Source organism: Nothobranchius furzeri, chromosome 3 (assembly GCF_043380555.1).
Source record: "Nothobranchius furzeri strain GRZ-AD chromosome 3, NfurGRZ-RIMD1, whole genome shotgun sequence".
NCBI lineage: Eukaryota > Metazoa > Chordata > Actinopteri > Cyprinodontiformes > Nothobranchiidae > Nothobranchius > Nothobranchius furzeri.
The window spans coordinates 59,706,729-59,728,335 of NC_091743.1; the positions used below are offsets into that span (position 1 = coordinate 59,706,729).

Here is a 21,607-nt window from a genome sequence, read left to right on the forward strand (position 1 = left end):
AGAACTCTCGTTTTTTGTTTTTCCATCACAAAACGCCCCTGTAGTTTTGGGTCATTCCTGGCTCTCAGTCCACAACCCGCACATCAACTGGCAGTCAAACTGCATCGAGACCTGGAGTCCCCGCTGCTCTGAATCGTGCCTCAAGTCCGCACTCCCTTTCTCCACTAGGGACCGCCCGACTACTTCTGTGCCCCCAGACCTCTCAGAAGTTCCCAAATGTTACCATGATCTTGGGAGTGTTTTTAGTAAGGAACATGCAGCCACCCTTCCGCCTCACAGACCATTTGACTGTAGCATTGAGCTACTTCCAGGAGCTCCTCTTCCTACCAGTCGCCTTTACTGCCTCTCCAAACCTGAGCGGGAGTGTATGGAGAAATACATATCCGAAAGTTTGGCTGCTGGACTGATTCGACCCTCAACCTCCCCTTTGGGAGCGGGGTTTTTCTTTGTCCCCAAGAAGGATGGCACGCTGCGACCGTGTATAGACTACCGGGGACTCAACAACATTTCTGTGAAGAATAAGTATGCCCTGCCTCTCCTGTCATCCACTTTTGAACCCGTGCAGGGCTCCACTGTCTTCACCAAACTAGAACTCAGAAACGCTTACCACCTGGTCAGGATTAAGGAGGGGGATGAGTGGAAGACTGCTTTTAAGACTCCACTTGGACATTATGAATATTTGGTAATGCCTTTTGGTCTGACCAATGCTCCGGCTGTCTTCCAGGCTTTAATCAATTCTGTGCTGGGGGATTATATTAACCGTTTTGTTTCTGTCTACTTAGACGATATCCTGATTTTCTCTAAGAACATTACAGAGCACAAGGAACATGTGAGGGCAGTGCTACAGCGCCTCCTCCAGAACAGATTGTTTGTGAAGGCGGAGAAGTGCGAGTTCCACGTACCCTCTGTCAAGTTCTTGGGCTTCATCCTGGAGAGTGGTCGTTTGAGGGCGGACCCAGAGAAGACCCAGGCCATACTGGACTGGCCCACGCCCACCTCCAGGAAACAACTACAGCGTTTCCTGGGCTTCGCAAATTTTTATCGCCGTTTCATCCACAACTACAGTCAGGTAGCGGCCCCTCTAACCAGTTTGACGTCTGTTTCTAGACCTTTTGTTTGGACCCCCCAGGCCCAAGACGCCTTTGCCCGACTGAAGCATAGCTTCACCCAGGCTCCTGTCCTTACCCGACCAGACCCCACCAGGCAGTTTACCATGGAGGTAGACGCCTCGGACGCTGGGGTGGGTGCTGTGCTGTCCCAGGTAAACCCACACGATAACGCTCTCCATCCCTGTGCTTTCTTTTCCCGGCGGCTGACCCCTGCTGAGAGGAATTATGATGTCGGAGACCGGGAACTCCTCGCTGTCAAGTTGGCTTTGGAGGAATGGAGGCACTGGCTTGAGGGAGCAGAGCTCCCGGTGGTCATCTGGACAGACCATAAGAATCTGGCCTATCTGAAGGACGCCAGAAGACTCAACCCCCGACAGTATCGTTGGTCCCTGTTCTTTTCCCGTTTCAACTTTATTATTTCCTACAGACCTGGCTCTAAGAACATCAAGCCTGACGCCCTCTCCCGACAGTTTTCTCCTGACAGAGAACAAGAACCTGGGACCATCATTCCCCCCTCCTGCGTTGTGGGATCCCTGACCTGGGACATCCGTGATAAGGTCCTCCAAGCCCAGAAGTCTGCCCCAGGCCCAGGTAATGTCCCACATGACCTGCTCTTCGTCCCCAACCAGGTCCGAGGTTCCGTCATCCACTGGGCCCACACCGGACGCTTTTCTATGCATCCAGGAGTGGGACGCACTGTGGCCCTCATCCGGCGCATGTTTTGGTGGCCAACCCTGTACAAGGACGTGAAGGACTATATTGCGGCCTGCCACATCTGCGCCAGGGGTAAGATCTCCAACCAGCCACCTGCTGGTCTTCTCCAGCCTCTTCCTATACCCTCACGACCCTGGTCTCACATTGCCCTGGATTTCGTTACTGGTCTTCCCCCGTCTCATGGGTTTTCTGTGATTTTGTCCATAGTTGATCGTTTTTCTAAGGCCTGCCACTTGGTTCCCCTTAAGTCGCTCCCTTCATCCTCAGTCACTGCCCAACTTTTGGTTAAACATGTGTTCCGCCTTCACGGCATCCCTCAGGACATCCTGTCTGACAGAGGTCCCCAGTTTGTCTCGCAGCTGTGGAAGGAGTTCGCTGCCGCCCTGGGGGCAAGGGTCTCCCTCACATCAGGGTTTCACCCCCAGACTAATGGGCAGTGTGAGCGGTTAAACCAGGAGTTGGAAGCCACACTGCGTTGTGTCTGTGCCACGAATCCCTCTACCTGGAGCGCCCAACTCCCCTGGGTGGAGTACGCGCAAAATGCTCATGTGTCCTCGTCCACAGGCAGGTCTCCCTTCGAGACGTCGCTGGGTTTCCAACCTCCCTTGTTCCCCTCAGACCAGGTGCGGTCCGCCTCCTCTGTCCCGCAGTTCCTCCGTGGCGCTCGGCGCGCATGGACTCAGACCGTTGCAGCCCTGGAACGGACGGCTGAGCGCAACAGGAAGGTTGCTGACCGGCACAGACGTCCTGCTCCTCTGTACGCCCCTGGACAGCAGGTCTGGCTGTCCACCAGGGACATTCACCTGAAGTCCTCCAACCGGAAGCTCTCCCCTCGCTTCATCGGTCCCTACACCATTGCTGCAGTCCCGGGTCCCTCCACTGTTCGTTTGACCCTTCCTTCCTCCCTTAAGATCCACCCTGTTTTTCATGTGTCCCTCGTCAAGCCTGTTGTGTCTAGTCCCCTGTGTCCCTCTCCTGCTCCTCCTCCTCCTCGTTTCTTTGAAGGTGGTCTCGTCTACCCGGTCAGGAGGCTCCTCGACGTTCGTCCCCGGGGACGGGGTCGGCAGTACCTCGTGGACTGGGAGGGTTTCGGTCCCGAGGACAGGTCCTGGGTTCCGGGGTCTTTTATTGTGGACCCCTCTCTCATCGCGGACTTTGAAGCTTCCAGGGCCTCGTCTTCTTCCTCCGCCTCCTCTTCCTCTGCTGGGACGCCAGGGGGCGTCCGTTGAGGGGGGGGTACTGTCAGGATCTGGGGTGAGTCTGCACATTCAACTAATTACCACCAAGTCGTTGCAGGTGAGCGGTGCCGGAGAGTGGCCAGCTGCGGTGTGTTTCCCATCACCTGCCAGGGTTTATAAGGAGCTGGGAGATCACTTCACCTCGCTGGAAGATTACTCAACTTGGGTAGTTCTGTCTTGCCTTTAGTACAAGCTACAGTTCTTGTCACAGTTTATAGATCGCTACAGTTATTGTTATCTCAGTCCTAGTAGCTACAGATGGTGTTTGTGCTCTTAATGAGCGTAGTAATCATTCGCCCTGCTTTCCTCAGGATCATCTTCAGACCTGCCTCATCCAACCTCAGCCATAATCTGGAACCGTGCTACAGATCTCCCTCCTCCTGGTGGACCCCACCGCTCTCCTCCGCTCACCTCTTGGATCACGCCCCAGTACCAACACCTCTGCCACAGCTCACCCCAGATCTGCCCAGACATCAAAGCCAGCTTCCTACAGTAAGACTCCTCAGAAGAATTTATTCCACTTCAGCCACAAGATCCTCACCTCTGTCTATCCTACAGACCCCGGCCACCGGAAAGAGTGCTCTGCGCCTTTGCTACCCATCTCCACATTTTGTGGTGCCTCTTTAGTTCAGTTAAAAGAAATAAAATTGTATCTTATTTTTTCCTACCTCTGTCTCCGAATCATTCTGCATGTCTTGGGTCAGGAAACTCCCCTCAGTCATGTCAATTATATCTTTATTTTATTAATTTATATCTAGTTTTACAGCTGTAAAAACCTGCATCACAATTTTAACATAAAATATCAACAAAGGAATGGCTCATGAAATTATTCCTGATGACATCGTATGAGGAAGTATTCATTAAAACATATGTTTGATAATGACATAAATACAGTTTTAATTAAAAGCTTGAACTTAATGATTAGCAGCTTTTGGATACATTTTATAATCAAAACTAGTATTAAAGATATTTGCATCATTTCAATATGGCATCTTTGGTTTTTTTTAGAAGCTCCATCAAGACATTGAGCATTTCTAGTCTCACCATAGCTGTTTTTTCTACCTATGTGCACATTGAAATTGTGGAGGAAACATGTTTTATTACCTTTCGCTTGGACTACGCAAATGCAGTTTGTACTTTTCTCTTGGCCCTAAACTGGCTGCAGATCATTGAGAATGCTGCTGATAGGTTTGTGAATGGCAAAAATTCACAGAGTCATATCGCTCCAGTTTTGTTGCATCTCTATTGGCTTACCATTACTTTCCATGTAAGGTTCAGATCCTGATTTTTGTGTTTAAAGCCCTAAATGTCCTAACACCCTCTTATCTATCCGACCTGCTTACTCCCTATGCAACTGGGTGCCTGCTTCTTGTCACACCCCGTATGTCCTACAAGTCATGGAGAGAATGGGTGTTTGTCTATGCTGCTACAATGCTCTGGAATTCTCTACCCATCACAGTTAGGTAGGCACCCTCTCTGGCCATTTTTAAATCTCACTTTAAGACCTACTTTTATGCCTTGGCCTTCGGCCAGTGACTCTTTTATTGCTTTGAATTGATGGTTTTATCAGAATTTTTTTTTCAGTTGGGTTTGGAGAGTGAGGAACCCACCCAATATGGCGGTGACGCTGTTACTCTCTCCAGCACCCAATGGGGGTGTACATATTCATGCCTATGGCGCAGTCATGTCTTTTCTGATCCCGAGCATTTCCCTGCCTATTTTCTGTTGGTGACTAATGCAAGTGATTGGGGTTGGACTATTTTCATGGTTAGTATGTACGTGAATGTCAGTGTGACTGATTGTCTTTCAAAAATAATGTAAAAGTGTGTATTCTACATGCTCAGTGAACCTCTGCTTTTATTTGACTAGCCTGTGGTAAATCAAAAGAGCTAACACCATGCTCTTTCACATTTCATTTACTTGTTCAGCAATCATGGAGATATAACGTCACTGCATAACAATATCTAAATGGCTGAGTCTGGGTCAAAAACATAATCACCCAGGACTAACCCATAGAGGTAATAGCAGATCACACTATTTAAATGATAGTCTTTAAATCAAATTACATAAACATTTTCTAAAGCGTGCCTTCTCACTTTGAATGAAGACATTAAATAGATGTCCTCTTACCTTTGACATCCCACAAAGTGAAATGACGACTGCCAACTGCTTCAGGAGGGAGAGTGAAGAAGAAACGGTGCCCAGTCTGGGGTTCATCTCTATCCACCACACTGATGGTGTGAATTAGCTAAGGACCAAGAACAAAAAATGAAAGGTTAAACTTCTACTCAGACCCACTCAACAGGAACAAGGAAATGAATTTAAAATCACTTTGCATTTCAATTGCCTTGTTCCCACATTGGGAGTGAGGTGGAGCAAGATGCAACGGACTGAGAAGGCTCGGTGAGAAGCTGTAGTTCAAAGGGTCAGCAGTCACAAAGAGATTAAAACTCCTTTCTCCAGAAAGTTGACACAGCAGTAAAAAAAATAAAATCTTAAATTGTATAAAATTATTTTATGAAAAGGAAAGAGCAGACGCATGGTGAGGGTGGTGTGTTAGGTCTATTCTGATGGAGATGGGCAGAACAGCAGAAAGGCCTATGCACTTCAAAATTTGTGATTCTCACCTAAAGATAAAGAATCAACTGTGATGCTATTCTGAGGGCTTTTCATGGACACAATGTCATGAATTAGGATTCATTGTGAGCTGAACAGACATCAAACAGACCCTCGAGATGTTTTCACCTTAACACAAGGCTCTCCCTGACAATCTGTCTTCCTCTCATGCTATTACTCTGTAGCTGGCATCAAACCACCAGCTGATGAATGATATTTTCACATCACATCTGTCTGCTCTGTTTGCTCTCCCAGGACACAGTGCACAAGTCCACATTCTTATTATTTTGATTTCCTTCACCTTTGTTTACCACAATCCAGCAGAAAGCAAAACATGGAAGACATTTGAAAAGAGGTGAAGATCGATCATTTAAATGACAGGGATCTCTGGGTAGAGAATTATAACAGGATTTGTTCAACTTTGTTTCAGAAGTTTCCTTTTAATGTCAAGATTTTTCATGATATTGTTTTCATGTGTTAAAAGATCATGGGGCTCAGCGTGTCGCTCTCCAAGGTACTGAACTGTCATATAGGCTAGAGTGGAGCAAGGATAGCAGGCACTGTCCATGGTCCTGAGCATAAAGAGGCTGCCAGACTGTTTAAGCTGAGCTCATGAGCAGGGTTCATAACAGTTGAGATGTAATAGTGGCGTTTTTTGAACACGAGGCAACCATATTGGTTACATCAAATTTTTAAGTGAGGATCATTTTAGGTTTTCAGTGCCAACTCTGTAGCATAAATAGCAATGGGTGCCTTACAGGCATTCAGTGTCAGAATAATATTAGTGTTGTTGATGTTTTCACTCTTTTCTAAACTGTCAAACTGAAATTTTAAAACTTGAGGTGTTTGTTTTGCTAAATTGTGTTTTTACATTTGATTAGAGTGGATTAGTTCTACCGCTAGTACATGAACAGATTTGTTATCCATCTATGTGAGAAATCTACATGATGCAGTTTCCAGTGTTATTTCAACACTGGTGTCCTGGCAAAAAACACAACGTAGTAATTAAATCTGTAAAAAATTAGGTTAATGATTTAGATGGACTGGTGTCAGTGCTAATTAGTTGACTAACATGATAAAAATTGAAAAGAAAAAGAAAAGTAATAAGTATGGTTTATATTATGACTTTTTAAATTAAGTAATATTAGTTAAATGGGTAATGCAAACATGTTCATGGAATTATTCACACCAAATCTCTTGAGTATTAGTTGTTTCAGGGCTCTGTCACTTTAAGAAAACAAGCTGGAACCCGCCATGGCCACCAACACCCCACTCAGGCTGCTATAAGCTGAGAAGCTCTGATATTCAGAAGGGGCTTGAATTAGAGTTGCCTCTTCTCCAGCAGCTGGTCACTCCTAGACTTGAGAGGTGATTCTGATTTATTTTCTCCTTTTGTGACATCACAAATTGGGAAACACACAATTCCTAAAACTAAACACTGACGTAAAATGGATAGATGGATGGATGGGTGTGTGTGTGTGTGTGTGTGTGTGTGTGTGTGTGTGTGTGTGTGTGTGTGTGTGTGTGTGTGTGTGTGTGTGTGTGTGTGTGTGTGTGTGCGCGTGTGTGTGTGTGTGTGTGTGTGTGTTTGTGCAAGGCTGGAGTCTTTACAGAGGCAATAAAGACCAACATGGTAGCATAAAAACATGTAAAAGATTAGTTTTGCATAATATGTTCCTTTGAAATGAAGAACTTTCAAAATAGATGTTTTTAATTAAATTACAAAAATAACTTTCAAAACACACATCCTCATGTTTACAATACTTCTGACTAGTTTTAAAAATTACTTCCAATGAGCTTTTATGTCAGAATATTGTCCAGTGAATTGTTCCACTTTTATAATTGTACTTTTATTTAAAGAAACAAATAACAAAAGACAAAATAATGCTTGTTTAAAGGTACTAATACAAGGTCTTAATCAGACTAGAGTTAACACAAATTCCCAACATTGGTTCATTCAACCCATGCCAGAGTGTCTTGGCTCTAGCAAGTGTTTTTCTGGAGTCTCTAACTTTCTGGCAACTGCCCAATTCTAAGAAATAGTCCAGCATAAAACCCTATTGATTTTTCTTTCACAGGATACTCGATACAATAGAAAATTCATTGTATTGATGACCTTCAGATGTTCCTCTTTTTTGTTGCTATTTTTATACTTTTGGATGAAGCCAGGTACGATGTTTTCTGGGGTGAATCTTCTGATGGCTCATGTTAGCATTGAGTTATGAACACTGAAGTCAGTTTATACAAAAATAAAGTCAAATAATTGTTTTAATTCCAGTTTTTGTAATGTTGACACTGCAACACAACAGTTTTTAAACACAGGCTCAATCGCATTTTGACACCGTCTCATATAGATTTTTACAATCTTTACTTTAATTTTATTAGTTAATCTCTTTTTATCACAAATGTACTGAAACCAATGTAATTAAGCTTTAATGGTAAAGATAGCAAATAATCTGCCTTCCAATTGTATCTGACAACATTCTCGGTGGTTTCCATTATTTGTGATGCATCTTCTTGAACAAAATGTCCAACAGCAAAAGAACTCTGCATGAGGTGCCATACCAACGTATAAGTATAAGTAAAGCTCAGTAAATATATTTATTTACAAAGAAATGCATGTAATAAAACATTATAGACACCATAAATATCTGTGAAGCACCAGTAGTCAACCTCCTTTCATTTCACCACTGGTCTGCCTGTAATAAGGTCTCCAAATTAATGATGGCTTTGTAGATGATTATTTTTAATCCATTGTACAGCACCATTGTACAGGTTTTCCATTCACTGTTAAAAATGTATTTTCTAGTAAGTCCCTCTAAATCTGTGAGTTCACCCAGGTCATCCCCTGAAAGACTTTGTTGAAATAGTAAAGAACCACATCACAAACAACCCCCAGAGCTTCCTTAAACTGAGACATGAATCCGGCTGTTTAAAGTAAGTTGGCAGGTGCACGTGATTCTTCCATCTGGTCTCATAAAGACTGAACAGGACTGGAAAAATCGAATCTGGCTGTTACAGTTAAAAAAATAAATTTCAGATGAAGATTATTTCAATGTCAAATATGCATTTGCTTTCAAGCCTGTTCATCTGGAAGTCTGGTGTGAGCTGTGTTATTGGTGGAGATTTTTAGACAAATGCAAGAGAACCACTTCATTATTTATTTTTTTATCTCCATAGCTATACTACATTAGAATGTTAAGAGGCATGAAACCCTGCTTTAAGCTAGCTGGTTTTGCAGATTTGCCATTCTAACTTTAAGGCCTATTCCACTTCATTCTTAAATTTTTGTCGTGATTTTAACGAAACTAGTCCGAGTAGAGCATTCCTGGGACCGAGCTACTGACTATCAAGCTTCCGGGCCACAGTGGTACCTTCACAACAAATGGCTCCTCAGCGCTGACGCTGCAGCACAGGCACACAACAGGCTTAGTCATACCCACAGCTCAGGGAGGCAGTTTAGGATAATGTGGCTTACTTTGTAATTACCAAATGCTGCAGCATGATTTCAGGGTGAATGACATGCTTCTTTTTTGATACACAGCAAAAATGTGACTGAGAAACCCACAAACACTAAGAATTACAGCCAATGATCTTGTGGTTACTTCAATTTCTTTAACAGACTTATGCTATAATGTGCAAATTCATGAGGTATACTTCTGCAGTATTTTTCTCATTTTTGCTCTTCTTATTTTCATATTTGTAAGGTTTTCCTAGTATGCCCTACAGTCCAATCAGCCTTTCCTGTTATGTCACCTAAACTGAAATACCCAGGCTGCAGTTCTTTAACAAGCAAACATAACTATGTTGTTTTAGTGTTGCAGTCGGTGTAAAATGACAAGGTTACCACTTGTACCTCATCATGTTTACCACTACTGTTTTGGCAGCAACAGCAAACACGATGAGGTCAATAATTCAGAAGGTAATACTCACACTGAGTATCTGCAAATGAATGAAATGAAAGGGTTATTTTGCACAATTCTTAGATTATTCCATATCTGGTTTGTAGGAGCAAATTCTTTTATTTATTCACTGTGAACAATAAAAAAGCAAGTTCCTTAGCTGTGGAGGAAATTATAAAAATAGCTTCAAAATTAAGAAAACACATTAATATCAGAACACTTTCAGGAGTATTCATCTATTTACATGATTAGCATGAATTAGATCGTTGTTGTCATGGATATCTGTCGGGTTTTATTACAGTACGCCTTTGGCGAGTACGATCATGATGTAAGTGTGTCCTGCTAGAGAAGACGTGCAATTTGACTCATGGAAATCTTGGACCATACCATGTGACACATCTCTAGAGTTCATACTGTAAAATGAAGCAGTCCTGTGTGACAGCCAAAAAAAGGCAGTGTGACCCGAGCTTTACTCCACTCACATTTCCTGTTTGAAAACTGCGCCAAAGTGAGGCATTGCATGGTGGACTGGAAGGGTGGATCTGTGGTAGTGAGTGACAGGGACAGCAAACTCTTTATCCAATGAATAACACCAGCTGTTATCTACGCAGCTTACTTCCATCCCTAAGACTATTAACAGCTGTTCTACTCAACATGCAACGTATTTGTTTAGTGTCATTTTAATCTTCACAACAATGGAGTCTGCTACTTTTGACCTTCTCTCAGTCGTGCTTGTACACCTTGTCCCCCCCATCAGATTCCCTAAATAACTGACATTTCTCATGTCACATGGTTTCATTTTGATAACATCCTAAACTGTCAGGTATACTCATTCACTCATCGTCTATACTGCTCATTCATCAGTAGGGTCATGGAAGCTGGGGCTTATCTGCAGCATTCATTGAGCGAGAGATGGGGACAGATAGACAGATCGCCAGTCCATCACAGGGCTACAAAGAGGCAAACAACAAAATCACAAATGGATAATTTATGATTGCCAATTATCCTGATATGCATGTTTTTGTGAGAGGACTCAGAAAAACCCTGTGCATGCATATGGAGAACATGCTAACTCCATGCAGAAACCTGCAACTTTTGTGCTGTGAGGCAACATTGCTACTAGCTGTGCCACCATGCAGCCGATTTGCAGATGTTAAACTAGATATATTCACCTGAGCAAGTAAAATTTGTGTATTAAACTTTTTTTTATTCTTGAATTTGACATTTCACTTCACCTTAGATTTCCCAGCCGAAGTGTCACACAGAACTGAATAAATAAGTCTGAGGTAGCAAATGCCTGTGGAACAACAAAACTGAAAAACCTGAGGGGAATAAAAAGAAAAAATAAATAAAACCTTTGTGGTTGTTTAAACAAAAAGGAAAAATAAAGCATATATTAAGTATCCAAAAGGGACAAAAGTTCAGTCTTTTAAATAAATTTGTCCTTCACACCTGACAGGTGTTTGGAGATGCATCTTAGGCAGCAGTAGCTCAGGTGGTAGAGCGGGTTGCCTCATGATCGGAGGGTCATGGGTTCGATTCCAGCTCCCGCCAGGGGTATCCTGCTGTTGTGTCCTTGGGCAAGACACTTCACCCAACTTGCCTGTAATAGTGGTGGTCAGAGGGGCCGACGGCACCAAATGGCAGCCTTGCCTCTGTCAGACCTCCCCAGGGCGGCTGTGGCTACAAGTAGCTTACCATCACTAGCAGTGTGTGAATGTGAGAGTGTGTGAAAGCATATTTGGGGGTCTTGAAAAGTGCTATATAAGTTCAATGCATTATTATTATTATTATTATTATTATTATTATTATTATTATTATTATTATTAACAACAAAACTGAAAAACCTGAGGAGAATAAAAAGAAAAAATAAATAAAACATTTGTGGTTGTTTAAACAAAAATGAAAAATAAAGCATATACTAAGTATCCAAAAAGGACAAAAAGTTCAGTCTTTTAAATACATTTGTCCTTCACACCTGACAGGTGTTTGGAGATGCATCTGGCACATCTTTGTGTGTGTGCACTCAATACAGTAAGATACACAATAGCATGAAGCAGAAACCACCACGCATCCAGTCACCTGCAGTGATGTCTGAAAAATGCAGTTGAGTGGGCCGTGCGATGTGCCAAAACAGGACTGATCTTTTCCTTCTTATCAGTCTTTGAAGCCCTGTCACAGGCAGGTTTATTTCAGTCTGGCTTAAAAAAATAATGAGCAAAGTGGAGAAAATGTAAGTGAAAACTTTATTGGGGGGGGGGGGGGGGGGGGGGGTACTCTAAAGAATCTGAACAGCAGTGAAGCTGTGGTAAGTGAACCGTGATCTCTCTGTGACTGTGCCCTCAGCAGGGGACTTTCAGGCAGTCTTAGGGTGAGGGAAAACTGAGCGCTGAGACGGAGAAAAACGAGCAAGGGAAACGCTACTGTGTGGGAGTTTATCAAGCACCTAGAGGAGCTACCTCTAGCACAATCACCTAATTAGATTTCTATCTAGCAGTGCCCTTTCTTGACCCCCTTAAATCCCTTACATCTTCTGAAAGCTTGAAGGAGAGGCACTCCCAAAAGTGGAACCCATTTGCACTGGAGGTGTCTGAAAAGTGAAGGTTGCGAGAAGGATGCAGCTTTTAGATACACAACAAAACTCAACAAACTGAAGAGCTCACAAATATCTAAATAAATAAACATGAAGAGACTTAAAACATGCTGAAAGTGGTTCATCTCAAAAACTTGGAACTTTCACCATAGAGGACGTGGATTTTGAAATGCAATCATTATTTTGAAGGGTAGAAATTCTCCCTATTGTATTCTTTGGACAATCAAACTGTCTCAATGCATTACCCTAAATTTAGATGATGCCTGCATGCCTGTTTGTCATGGCTTTAGGGGTACAAAGTGTCAGAAAATACACTATAATAAGAATTAATGGGATGGTTGTCAGAGGAACGTCAATGTGATGTTTGCCAGCAGAATTTTGCACTTTAACAAGACCATCGTTAATCACCTGCTTTCACCTGAAGACAAGTTTGGTGCAATTTAGGATAAGAGTGTGACAGATCATCCCAGAAAATTATAGCAACATGGAAACATGAATAAATATAAACACACTGTTTTAAAGTATTGTATTTGTCATTCAGACCTTTGATTGATGCATAGGAACATTTTATACCAAACTATACTGACATCAGAGGGAACTGAGAGGATTTTTTCGTAGTTTCAGGTTATCTCCAGCTACTGTAGACCCCTGATTTAATCACAGAGGTTTTGTTTTTAATTTAGTTTTTTTTTTTGGGTTTTTTTTTTTTTGGGGATGAAAAGGGTTTTTAGGTTTTAGTGGAACCATTTTTTTTTATTATCTTACTTACTCAGTAGCTAGAGGATCCTGAGCATTTCCTGGACTATAGAGATGTATAAACCCTTTTCTAGATTCTGGGTTTTTCCTGAGATCTTTCTCTACCAAAACCTGCCAGAAACACTTGTAGGAGGAGATGACCAGAGGACCACACCAATCCGGCTGACCCCTCTCTGCACACAACACTAGCCTCTCTACTGTGACCTCCTCAGATTTGAAAGATTCATTGTCTTGCTTCCTCACGCACAGCTGTAAACAGCTCTACAGAAAACTAAGATCTTGATCTGAAGGAGCCAACAAAACCACATCAGCTGCTTAAAGCAAAGATAAGGCTCTGAAATCCCCAAACCAGACATGTTTGCCTTAAGAGCCATGAATACGAACATCATCAAGGTCGAGTCCAAACTCGTGGAGACAAACTAGCTTTCCTTTGGGCTGATTCTGATGAATGCTGCCTTTCCCTTGGTTGTGGAAGAACCATGCAGTTAGGAAAAGTGACCTCAAAAAAAAAAAAGTTAAAGTGACCTCAGAACCACATACTCCTTGTATACGTCCTACTTCACCTACTGAGAACAGTGGCGTGTCCAGGCCTTTTGAAATGTGGTGGGACACTCGTGGCACTGATGGTGAGTTTACCTTTATGTATTGGGTTAGGGTTTTTCTTTTGGGGGGGGGGGGTGGGAGTAAGCCACTTCTTGGTGTATTGCTGCCACCAACTGGACTTTAAATAGTATTTATGTCAACAAATATAATAATATGTATATATTATATTAATAATGATAACCCCAAGCCTTTTGTGGACATTGTAAAAAACTATTTAAATGGAACTCAGTGGGGTTGGGCAATCACATTCCATGGGTGGCATGTGCTACCCCAGGCCACTCCCTAGACACGCACCTGAATGAGGATCTAGTCAGAAGCCACTCCACTCTAAGCGCTCGTAGCCACATGTGAACCAGACAATCACACTTTCTGACCCCCTCACTAAATCTCCAAATATCAAGATCTGCAGAGCTGACATCTACAAAGGCTGTGACAGTGATCCTACCACTATCATTGCTGCCTCACAATACACACTGTGACACTGGCTAATAAGGCAACACTTTTTCCCAGCAACAAATATTACTGTGGCCAATGTGTCATATCACAGACACCAAATTATACCTTTCACAGATTTGAGCGATGCCACAGGCGTTGACAAAATAGCATTATTTGATGCCCTAGGAATGAGAACAGCTTGTTCTTTGACACAGCTGTGTGAGTGTTCATGCTTTTAGTCTCTTTATAAACTCCAGGAGGGCCAACAGTTTCAAGTGGAGGAACACACAAAAACGTGAAAGGAGTCAAGCTTTGCATAGAGATTGCAACATGCATACACAAGTGGCAAGATATGTGCTGGAATTGATTTGCTTAGCACAGCCTATGTGTTGTGTATGACTATGCAACATCACACATAAGCTTAGCAAAAGGAAGCATATAACAGTACACTTAGAGCTATCTCTTGAGCTAAACTATCGTTTTTCCATCAAAATTGCTATTTCAAACAAAGCAATCTTGTGACCATCAAAGCTGAGTTTTTTGCTAAAACTTTACAATAAAAGTATCTTTATTAACATTACATAGTGCATTCTTTAGCATTAATAAACCATTAAATAAAGTGTTAAGAACTGCTTTTATGCAGTACATAGCATTACTAAACATATTATTTAATGCATTATTAAGACGTTAATTGCTGTCTATTACTGAACCTAATGGTCCAACGTTCATTCAGTAATGATTGATAATGGTTAGGTAATGATTAAATAATGCATAGGCATCAATTAAGCATTTAGAGAGTGTTTAAACATGGATACATGTTTACACTTTACAATAAGGGTCAAACATTAATTTACAAATGACTAATTATGGTTAAGTAATGCTTAGGAGTCCATTAAGCATTTAGAAAGTGTTTCCAAAGGGGATCAATGTTTTAACCTTGCCTGAGGTCAGGTAAGGGCATCCTGATGACAAACACAGTACAGCATTAGTAAGACATTAATTAATGGTTTATTAATGTCCATCCAAGTAACATACAAAGTACAGGGTAGGATAAGTGGATGCATTAGTTAGCTGTTACTTATTGCTTATTTGCTGCAAATACACAACCCTAATAAAGTATTACTAGAATAATTATTAAGGGTTAATTGACACACTAACATCGTAATTTTCACACATGATGCAAGTGTTATCTAAAGCTTAGTACTGCATTAACTAAGATTCAGTAATAGACTTTAGTTAACTGCTTAAACAATGTGTTTAGTAATGTTATATAATGCATAAAATTAGTCGTTAACACTTTATTTGATGGTTTATTAATGCTTAATAATAAAAGTGTTAGGGTTTTGTGAGAAAAAAAAACATTCAAGTAGCTTGTCTTGGTAAAAAAAATGCTGGGGAAACTCTGTATGTTTGTTTATTGTTAATAAATAGATTTGATTTCTTGTCTTTAGCTTTCTTCCTTGCATTGTTACGAGAAACAGTTTTTAATGGGTTTTTTGTATGATGCCATTTTCTGTCATGTTTATACATGTTACTGCACATTGTAAATAGTATGCTGAATATCCAAACCCACAGTTTCTGCCAGAAAAATCAGAATTCAATCTTTCCCTGAAGTCTCTCTGTACCAGAGTCAATGATAAGTGATACATTCTTGTCAGATTTGATTTTCCTCTATGTAGCATCCACAAATGGTCAGTTTTTCATGTACAGTTTGACCTCTTCAGTATCTGGTCATATGGAGACAGGAGTCTACATTTGTTGCCTTTAATCTGCAGGATCTTGCCACTCCATCAGCTGGAGTCCGGGCCTCTGCAACTCTGAACACATGATAACATACTGTCAACAAACTGTTCCCGTTTCAAGGTCTTAAGCTTCCCTTATCGCTTCTACAGGATTCCTCTTGTCTCTGAATAAAGTGAACACGTTCAGCTCATATGAGTTAATGAATCATGAAATGAAATAAACAATATGGTAAAATGAAATGTTTTGATTATTCTGCACCTAAATTAATAAGGTTGAAATGAATATTGTCCTGCAATAATCCATTTGTCTGATAACCAGCATACGTGGTTTAACAAGTTAATCATTATCTACACTCAGACACAATGTTCATTAGAGATAAATTAAAGTTAAAGTAATTTCATGCACACAGATATGTTCTTACCCACAAATCAGAGAACCTTCTATCTGAAAGAAGGCGTGGTGTTCTGAGGGTTGTTTGTTAACACCTCTTAACGTGGCACGTTTCAATTGGCCAAGTAAATCATAATATGAGAATATTAAAACAGGATCACTTGCGGAGTGATTCAGCATTCAGTTAGTTTGAGCAGAACTCCGGACTGGCCACCAGAGAAAACTCTCTAACCACTGCATCTCTTGACAAGCTTTCGACAAGCTAAAAGCTGCTTGCAGTGACACATCTAACTGTTCCTTCAGCTATTCAGAAAAAGCTGTTCGAGATGCAAACTAGTTCCAACCTGTTGTGCCTGCTGATATCTCTGGACTGGAGCGCCGGTGCTGCGGTTAATCTACTGAACCTCGATGCCCAGAGGTCATCCGACCTTCCTGACCTCCAGATCCGCGAAGAGGGTCTCCAAAAAGGGTGAGGTAGACACAAATTCCTACTTTAATGCAGACCAAATTATTTTCACACCCAGAACTCAGTTTCTTCTAGATACAAGGTTCTGGTAAACACACACTTGTCAATCACCATACATCACATTCCATCAACTTATATTCATCCATCACCATTGTCTTATTTAACTTGTCTTGTTTTAATTTGTTTAGAAAATAAATTTCTTGCCTTTCATAAACCTGACTCTGTCTGAATTGATACGAAGTGTGTTTGATCCCTGAAAAAGCAAAGAATCCTTGAATCTTCTGATTAAACATTCAAAGATTAATAAGGTTGATATCCTATATTTATATAGAATATCACGGCTTATTGGTCATAAGTAAAGGTAATATATTAAGCTTAAAAGCAACAATATTTACCCTCTACATCTATTATCTAAAAAGAATAAATAAACATCTAATTCTCCCTATTATGTTTTTGACCTGTTACTACATATTTATTTTTTGTTTTTCTTAGTGGGCTCACTGTTGTCCTGTTTGGATGCTACTGTGAGAAAATGCTGTTACCATTTGTGATTGTAAATAGTTTTCTTGAGGTGGTGTCAACAAAACAACAACCAGGGTGCATGCTTCCCCACAAGTACATTGCATGGCAATAACATCAACAGAGTTACTCAAGTTACCTGCCGAGTCACTGCAGTTGCTAATTGGTGTCTAAGCAGATATTCAGAGGAAGAAAAGAGTTTGTAGCAATGGTGATGCTATGCTACATCGAAAGTGTGAAGTAAGAAAAAAAATAGACTCAATCTTTTAGGTTTGACTGGAAAATCTAAACATATTTTGGGGTAAACAGTACATATTTGGGTTCAGCCAGTCTGCATGTGATCCATTTTAAATGTGAAAGACAAAAGGAAGCATTTGGTGAGTAGGACAGATGAGTCATGCAGTCTCCTACACATGAAATACCGTCTGGCAGAACTGAGTCTGTCTGAGTGTTTTTGTTATCTGTCTTGGTGTGTATCTCTTTTAACTCATCTTTTTTGTGTGCTAATGTATGTCTGTGTTTGTTAGGCCATCTCCTCTCTCTGCATGTGAGGTGAGTAAGCTTTGTGAATATGACGTGTGCGTGTGTGCTTTTCAGACAGGCTTAACATTTAACTATCTCCCCCAAGGGCTAAAATGAGGTGATCTGTCGCGATAACCCATTCAGTCAGCTGTGAGACAACATGGTGAAGAGACAGGCCTCTGTTACCCAAGGCCACCTTTAGTATTTGGCTTTCCAACCAGTACATTTCTACTGTAGCACTATATAATATACGTCTCTATGCATTCAGTCAGATAAATACCACAAAATGGGGAAGGAATTCTGTTCACATTCAAGAGAGAAAACTGCAGGAATACTCTACACCTCAGATGGGTCCACAAAGTCGGGTGCATTAATGAAAGATCACATCCTCACAAGATAGCTCTATTGATGGATTAGAAATACTTTCATGATGAACTCATCCCTCTGTAAAAAAAGCTAGTCTTAACCAAAGCAACGCCATTTTCGTCATTAGAAAATATTTCATAATTTTATTTAATTATAAAACAGCAAAATCTATGAAAAAAAACAACTGGGGTTTGTTTCAAGGCAAGGTTTATGTTTAATGGTAACCCCGGTTTCACACTGCAAGCATCAGCGGAACGGAAGAGCAGCGGAGCGGCTCACTCGCGAACTTCAAAGCGGTCCTTTTCACACAGGGAGAGTCTTGGCAGAGGCACGGCTTCCTCGCTGCGCCTCGCTGTACCCGCGAGATTCTAAAATCCCTCGAGACTTCCGACACCTTCGTCATCGAGAGATCACAACTCCCACAAGGAATCACACCATTGCGCTTCTCGAAAGAAACTGGTGGTAAACAAAGCTGTTTGGTCACATGTACTGACATAAGCTATATAAAACGTGGCAACATTGCATTTTAGTTTGAAAATAACTGGGGATTTTACACTGAAACCGTGTGGTTTCCTGTCTCGCACTATGTGAACTGCGGGAATTAACGTGTCCCAGAAGCAGCTCACGGAAAAAATAGAAGTCGATCCTATCTTGAGTGGTGCGGCATTGCATGCCGCTTCTGGGAGACGCCTGGAAAATGCCACTTCGCGGCTGGTTTGAAACACTCCAAAGACTATAATTGGATTCTATTTGAAGCGGTGCTGCTTCGCTGCCGTTCCGTTCCGCTTATGCTTGCAGTGTGAAACCGGGGTAAGGCTTTGAGCGTCTGAAGGTAAATAATAAACATTTTGAGCAGAAAATGTGAATTCATATAAAAAAATTCTAAATAGTCTTTTTCAACTAATCTTTGTTTCCTAAAACTTGCAGAACATAAGAAAGAAGAACACATTCCAGAACTTTGTATATTTGACACAACAAAGATGAAACAAGTATGGTGACCATCTCAGTGGTCTAGTGGTAGAAAGTCAGCCCCAAAACTATGTGCCACACCCTGGGACTGGGAGATTGGAGTTTAAATCCTAGTCGGATCATACCAAAGACTTTATAAAAATGGGGCCCAATGCCTCTCTGCTTGACACTTAGTTTTAAGGGGTTGGATTGGGGATTAAGCCACCAAATATTTCCTGAGCGCGGCCGTGTCTGCAGCTCCCCACTCCCCACAGGGATGGGTCAAATGCGGAGGACAATTTTCACCATAACATACCAGTGTCTGTGACAACCATGGGACATTAATCTTTTTAATTTTCAATCTTGATTCATTGCTTCTCTCTACAATGTCATTTCTCATTTAGTAAAGGCATCTGTTGTCCTTACACTTGAGTTTCTTTAGTTTTTGGTTTTCTTGAACAAATACATTTATGCTAATTAGTATAGGGATATTTACTCAAAACTAAAAGTGCATTCACACTGGGCTGGTTGTGTGCATGTATTCTATAAAATGCCGCTAGTTTATTTTTTATGAATGATCCATCGCAATTTTATTGTTACTGTCTTTCATACTCTTATTATTTTGTATTGCCCAGTGGACTAAAGGTGGATGCTAATATTTTTGTCTGATTGTAACGTTAGCACAAGATCTCATCAACCACTTTACTGATGTTGATGTAACTCTTCAACTGCCAACCACTTTCAAGATGGCCACTTCATCTAGCTGCTATGCTGATGCTAAAAAACACATGGATGTTGTTGGGGTTATTAGGAGCGAACAATTAGTAAGCTTCAACTTACTTTTGGATTCTTCAATAAATTCTGTAAATATGTAAATATTTACTGATTTATTAATTAATTAAGATATTCTTAGATATACGGGGCACCATTCCCCTTTTTCCGGGGAAAAATTGAATCCAAAACTCTTATCAGTCTTTCTTGAAGTTCGTAGAATCCTTGGAGCAGAGACTTCTCTTCGACACAACAAAGCTACTGGAGACGAAAATCTGAATTTTATAACATTTAATTAACAATTTGTCAAATGAATAAACAGTGGAATAGATGAATAATAACCATGTGATATGATTGAAGATGGATGTGTTTGCATGTGATGGAGGATGTATGAATGGGGTCCTTTGTTCTCACAAAGGAGTAGTGTGTATGTGTGTGTGTGTGTGTGTGTGTGTGCGTGTGTATGGATTCAAAATGGAGTCTTGAATACAAGATGGCTGACCCCTTTTGTCTGGCTAAAGTGTGGGTGGCAACTTGCACTTTAACTTCCAAAGCACTTAGAATCAGTAGTAACTTAACCTTAAATCACTCAAAACATTTCAAAAGATCATGAAACAACACAAAAGATTAATCACAAATTAATATCTTTTAGTTTCAGCCTGGCCATGACAGAAACCATTTTAAGATACCAAACAATGATCAATAAGCAGTTTATTCTTCAAAATGACCCGACGGACGTGTTTGGGACGAAAGAGGAAAACACGAAGCTACTTTTTAAGCAATAGACGCGGTTTATTGCTTATTTGAGACTATAGAGGAAACGGGAGAAGAAAAGGAGAGAAAAAAATGAGTTTCCTGATCACCAAAGCAGCAAGGCGTCCCCCGCTGTTATGACTTGACGGTTCTCCGTTTTTCTCCGCAGTTTCCGGCGTCATCCGTCGGTTTGATGCTTTCTCCGTTGTTTGGCGTTCACGAGTGTTTCTCCACGGGCTGGACAGAGACAGCAAAGTTTCTTTCTGTGCTGAGTTATAACTTACAGCGTTTCTGAGAGCTGGATGGAGTTGTTGTTTCCCTCCTCAGTTCTGTGTCCTCAAACATCAGCTGGAGGGGAGCAGAAACGAGCAGATCTGATGGGCTTGCAGTTTAGTTTCCAGCAGTTCCGTGGCTCAACTTGGCACTTAGAGCTTCCGCGTGCTCAAGTTGTCGGAGCGTCGATAAGCGTGTCCTTACCGCCAGGTATCCTGGGCAAAAGAACGAGGTTTCTTTGTCTCATTCATGATTTATAGTCTTTGAAGTCGCGGGAAAGCTCCAAGCTCCCGCCTCCCGCAGATCGTGTTTCTGGTACTAGGCGGTGACGTCATCACAATGCTTCCGTGTGCAAAGCATCATGGGAAATGAAGTTTCTTGGCGCTGATGTGATTATTTGCTTTTCAGAGCAATTTAAGCACAGTCATTTTGGAGAAAATCACTGCATAGTAATTTCCTCATGAGGTCAGACCCTCAACATTCCCCCTTTTGGTTTCGGGGATCGCGCCCAAAGCTCGATCGTCGGAAGCACATATGGGTTTGTTCCTCATGAACGTAGGTCGACTTGATTGTCGGAAGCACAGGTGGGTTTGTCCCTTAGGACGTTGGTCTCCTTGGACGCCTTTGTCTTTGGTCTTTGTCTTGGATCCTGGCGCCTTTGGTCTTTGATCCTGGTCAGGCACAAAGAGGATAGGAAACGGGATAGTCCCCAACGCGCATAACGAGAAGAAGCCACTCACGCAGGTGGTACGCAATGATGATGTCGTCCATGCGAGAGGTAGTAGTGTAGAAGGAGGAAGGTCGGTGGGCGGTTAACTCCACGAGTGGACACAAAGGCATCTCACCGCCGGCCATACAGTTCAGTTTATGGAGCACGCGGTGATGTACGA

General features: G+C 41.7%; 1 protein-coding gene across 2 annotated transcripts in view; it reads right to left on the reverse strand.

Moving 5' to 3' along the window:
• LOC107385374 (cadherin-22) overlaps window positions 1-21,607 on the reverse strand; it is a 298,526-nt gene that overhangs the window by 21,780 nt on the left and 255,139 nt on the right. For both annotated transcript variants that reach the window (XM_054751944.2, XM_015959211.3), the window contains one exon: window positions 5,192-5,309. In XM_054751944.2, coding sequence (XP_054607919.2) covers window positions 5,192-5,309 — 118 coding nt within the window. The remainder of the gene's footprint in view (window positions 1-5,191; window positions 5,310-21,607) is intronic.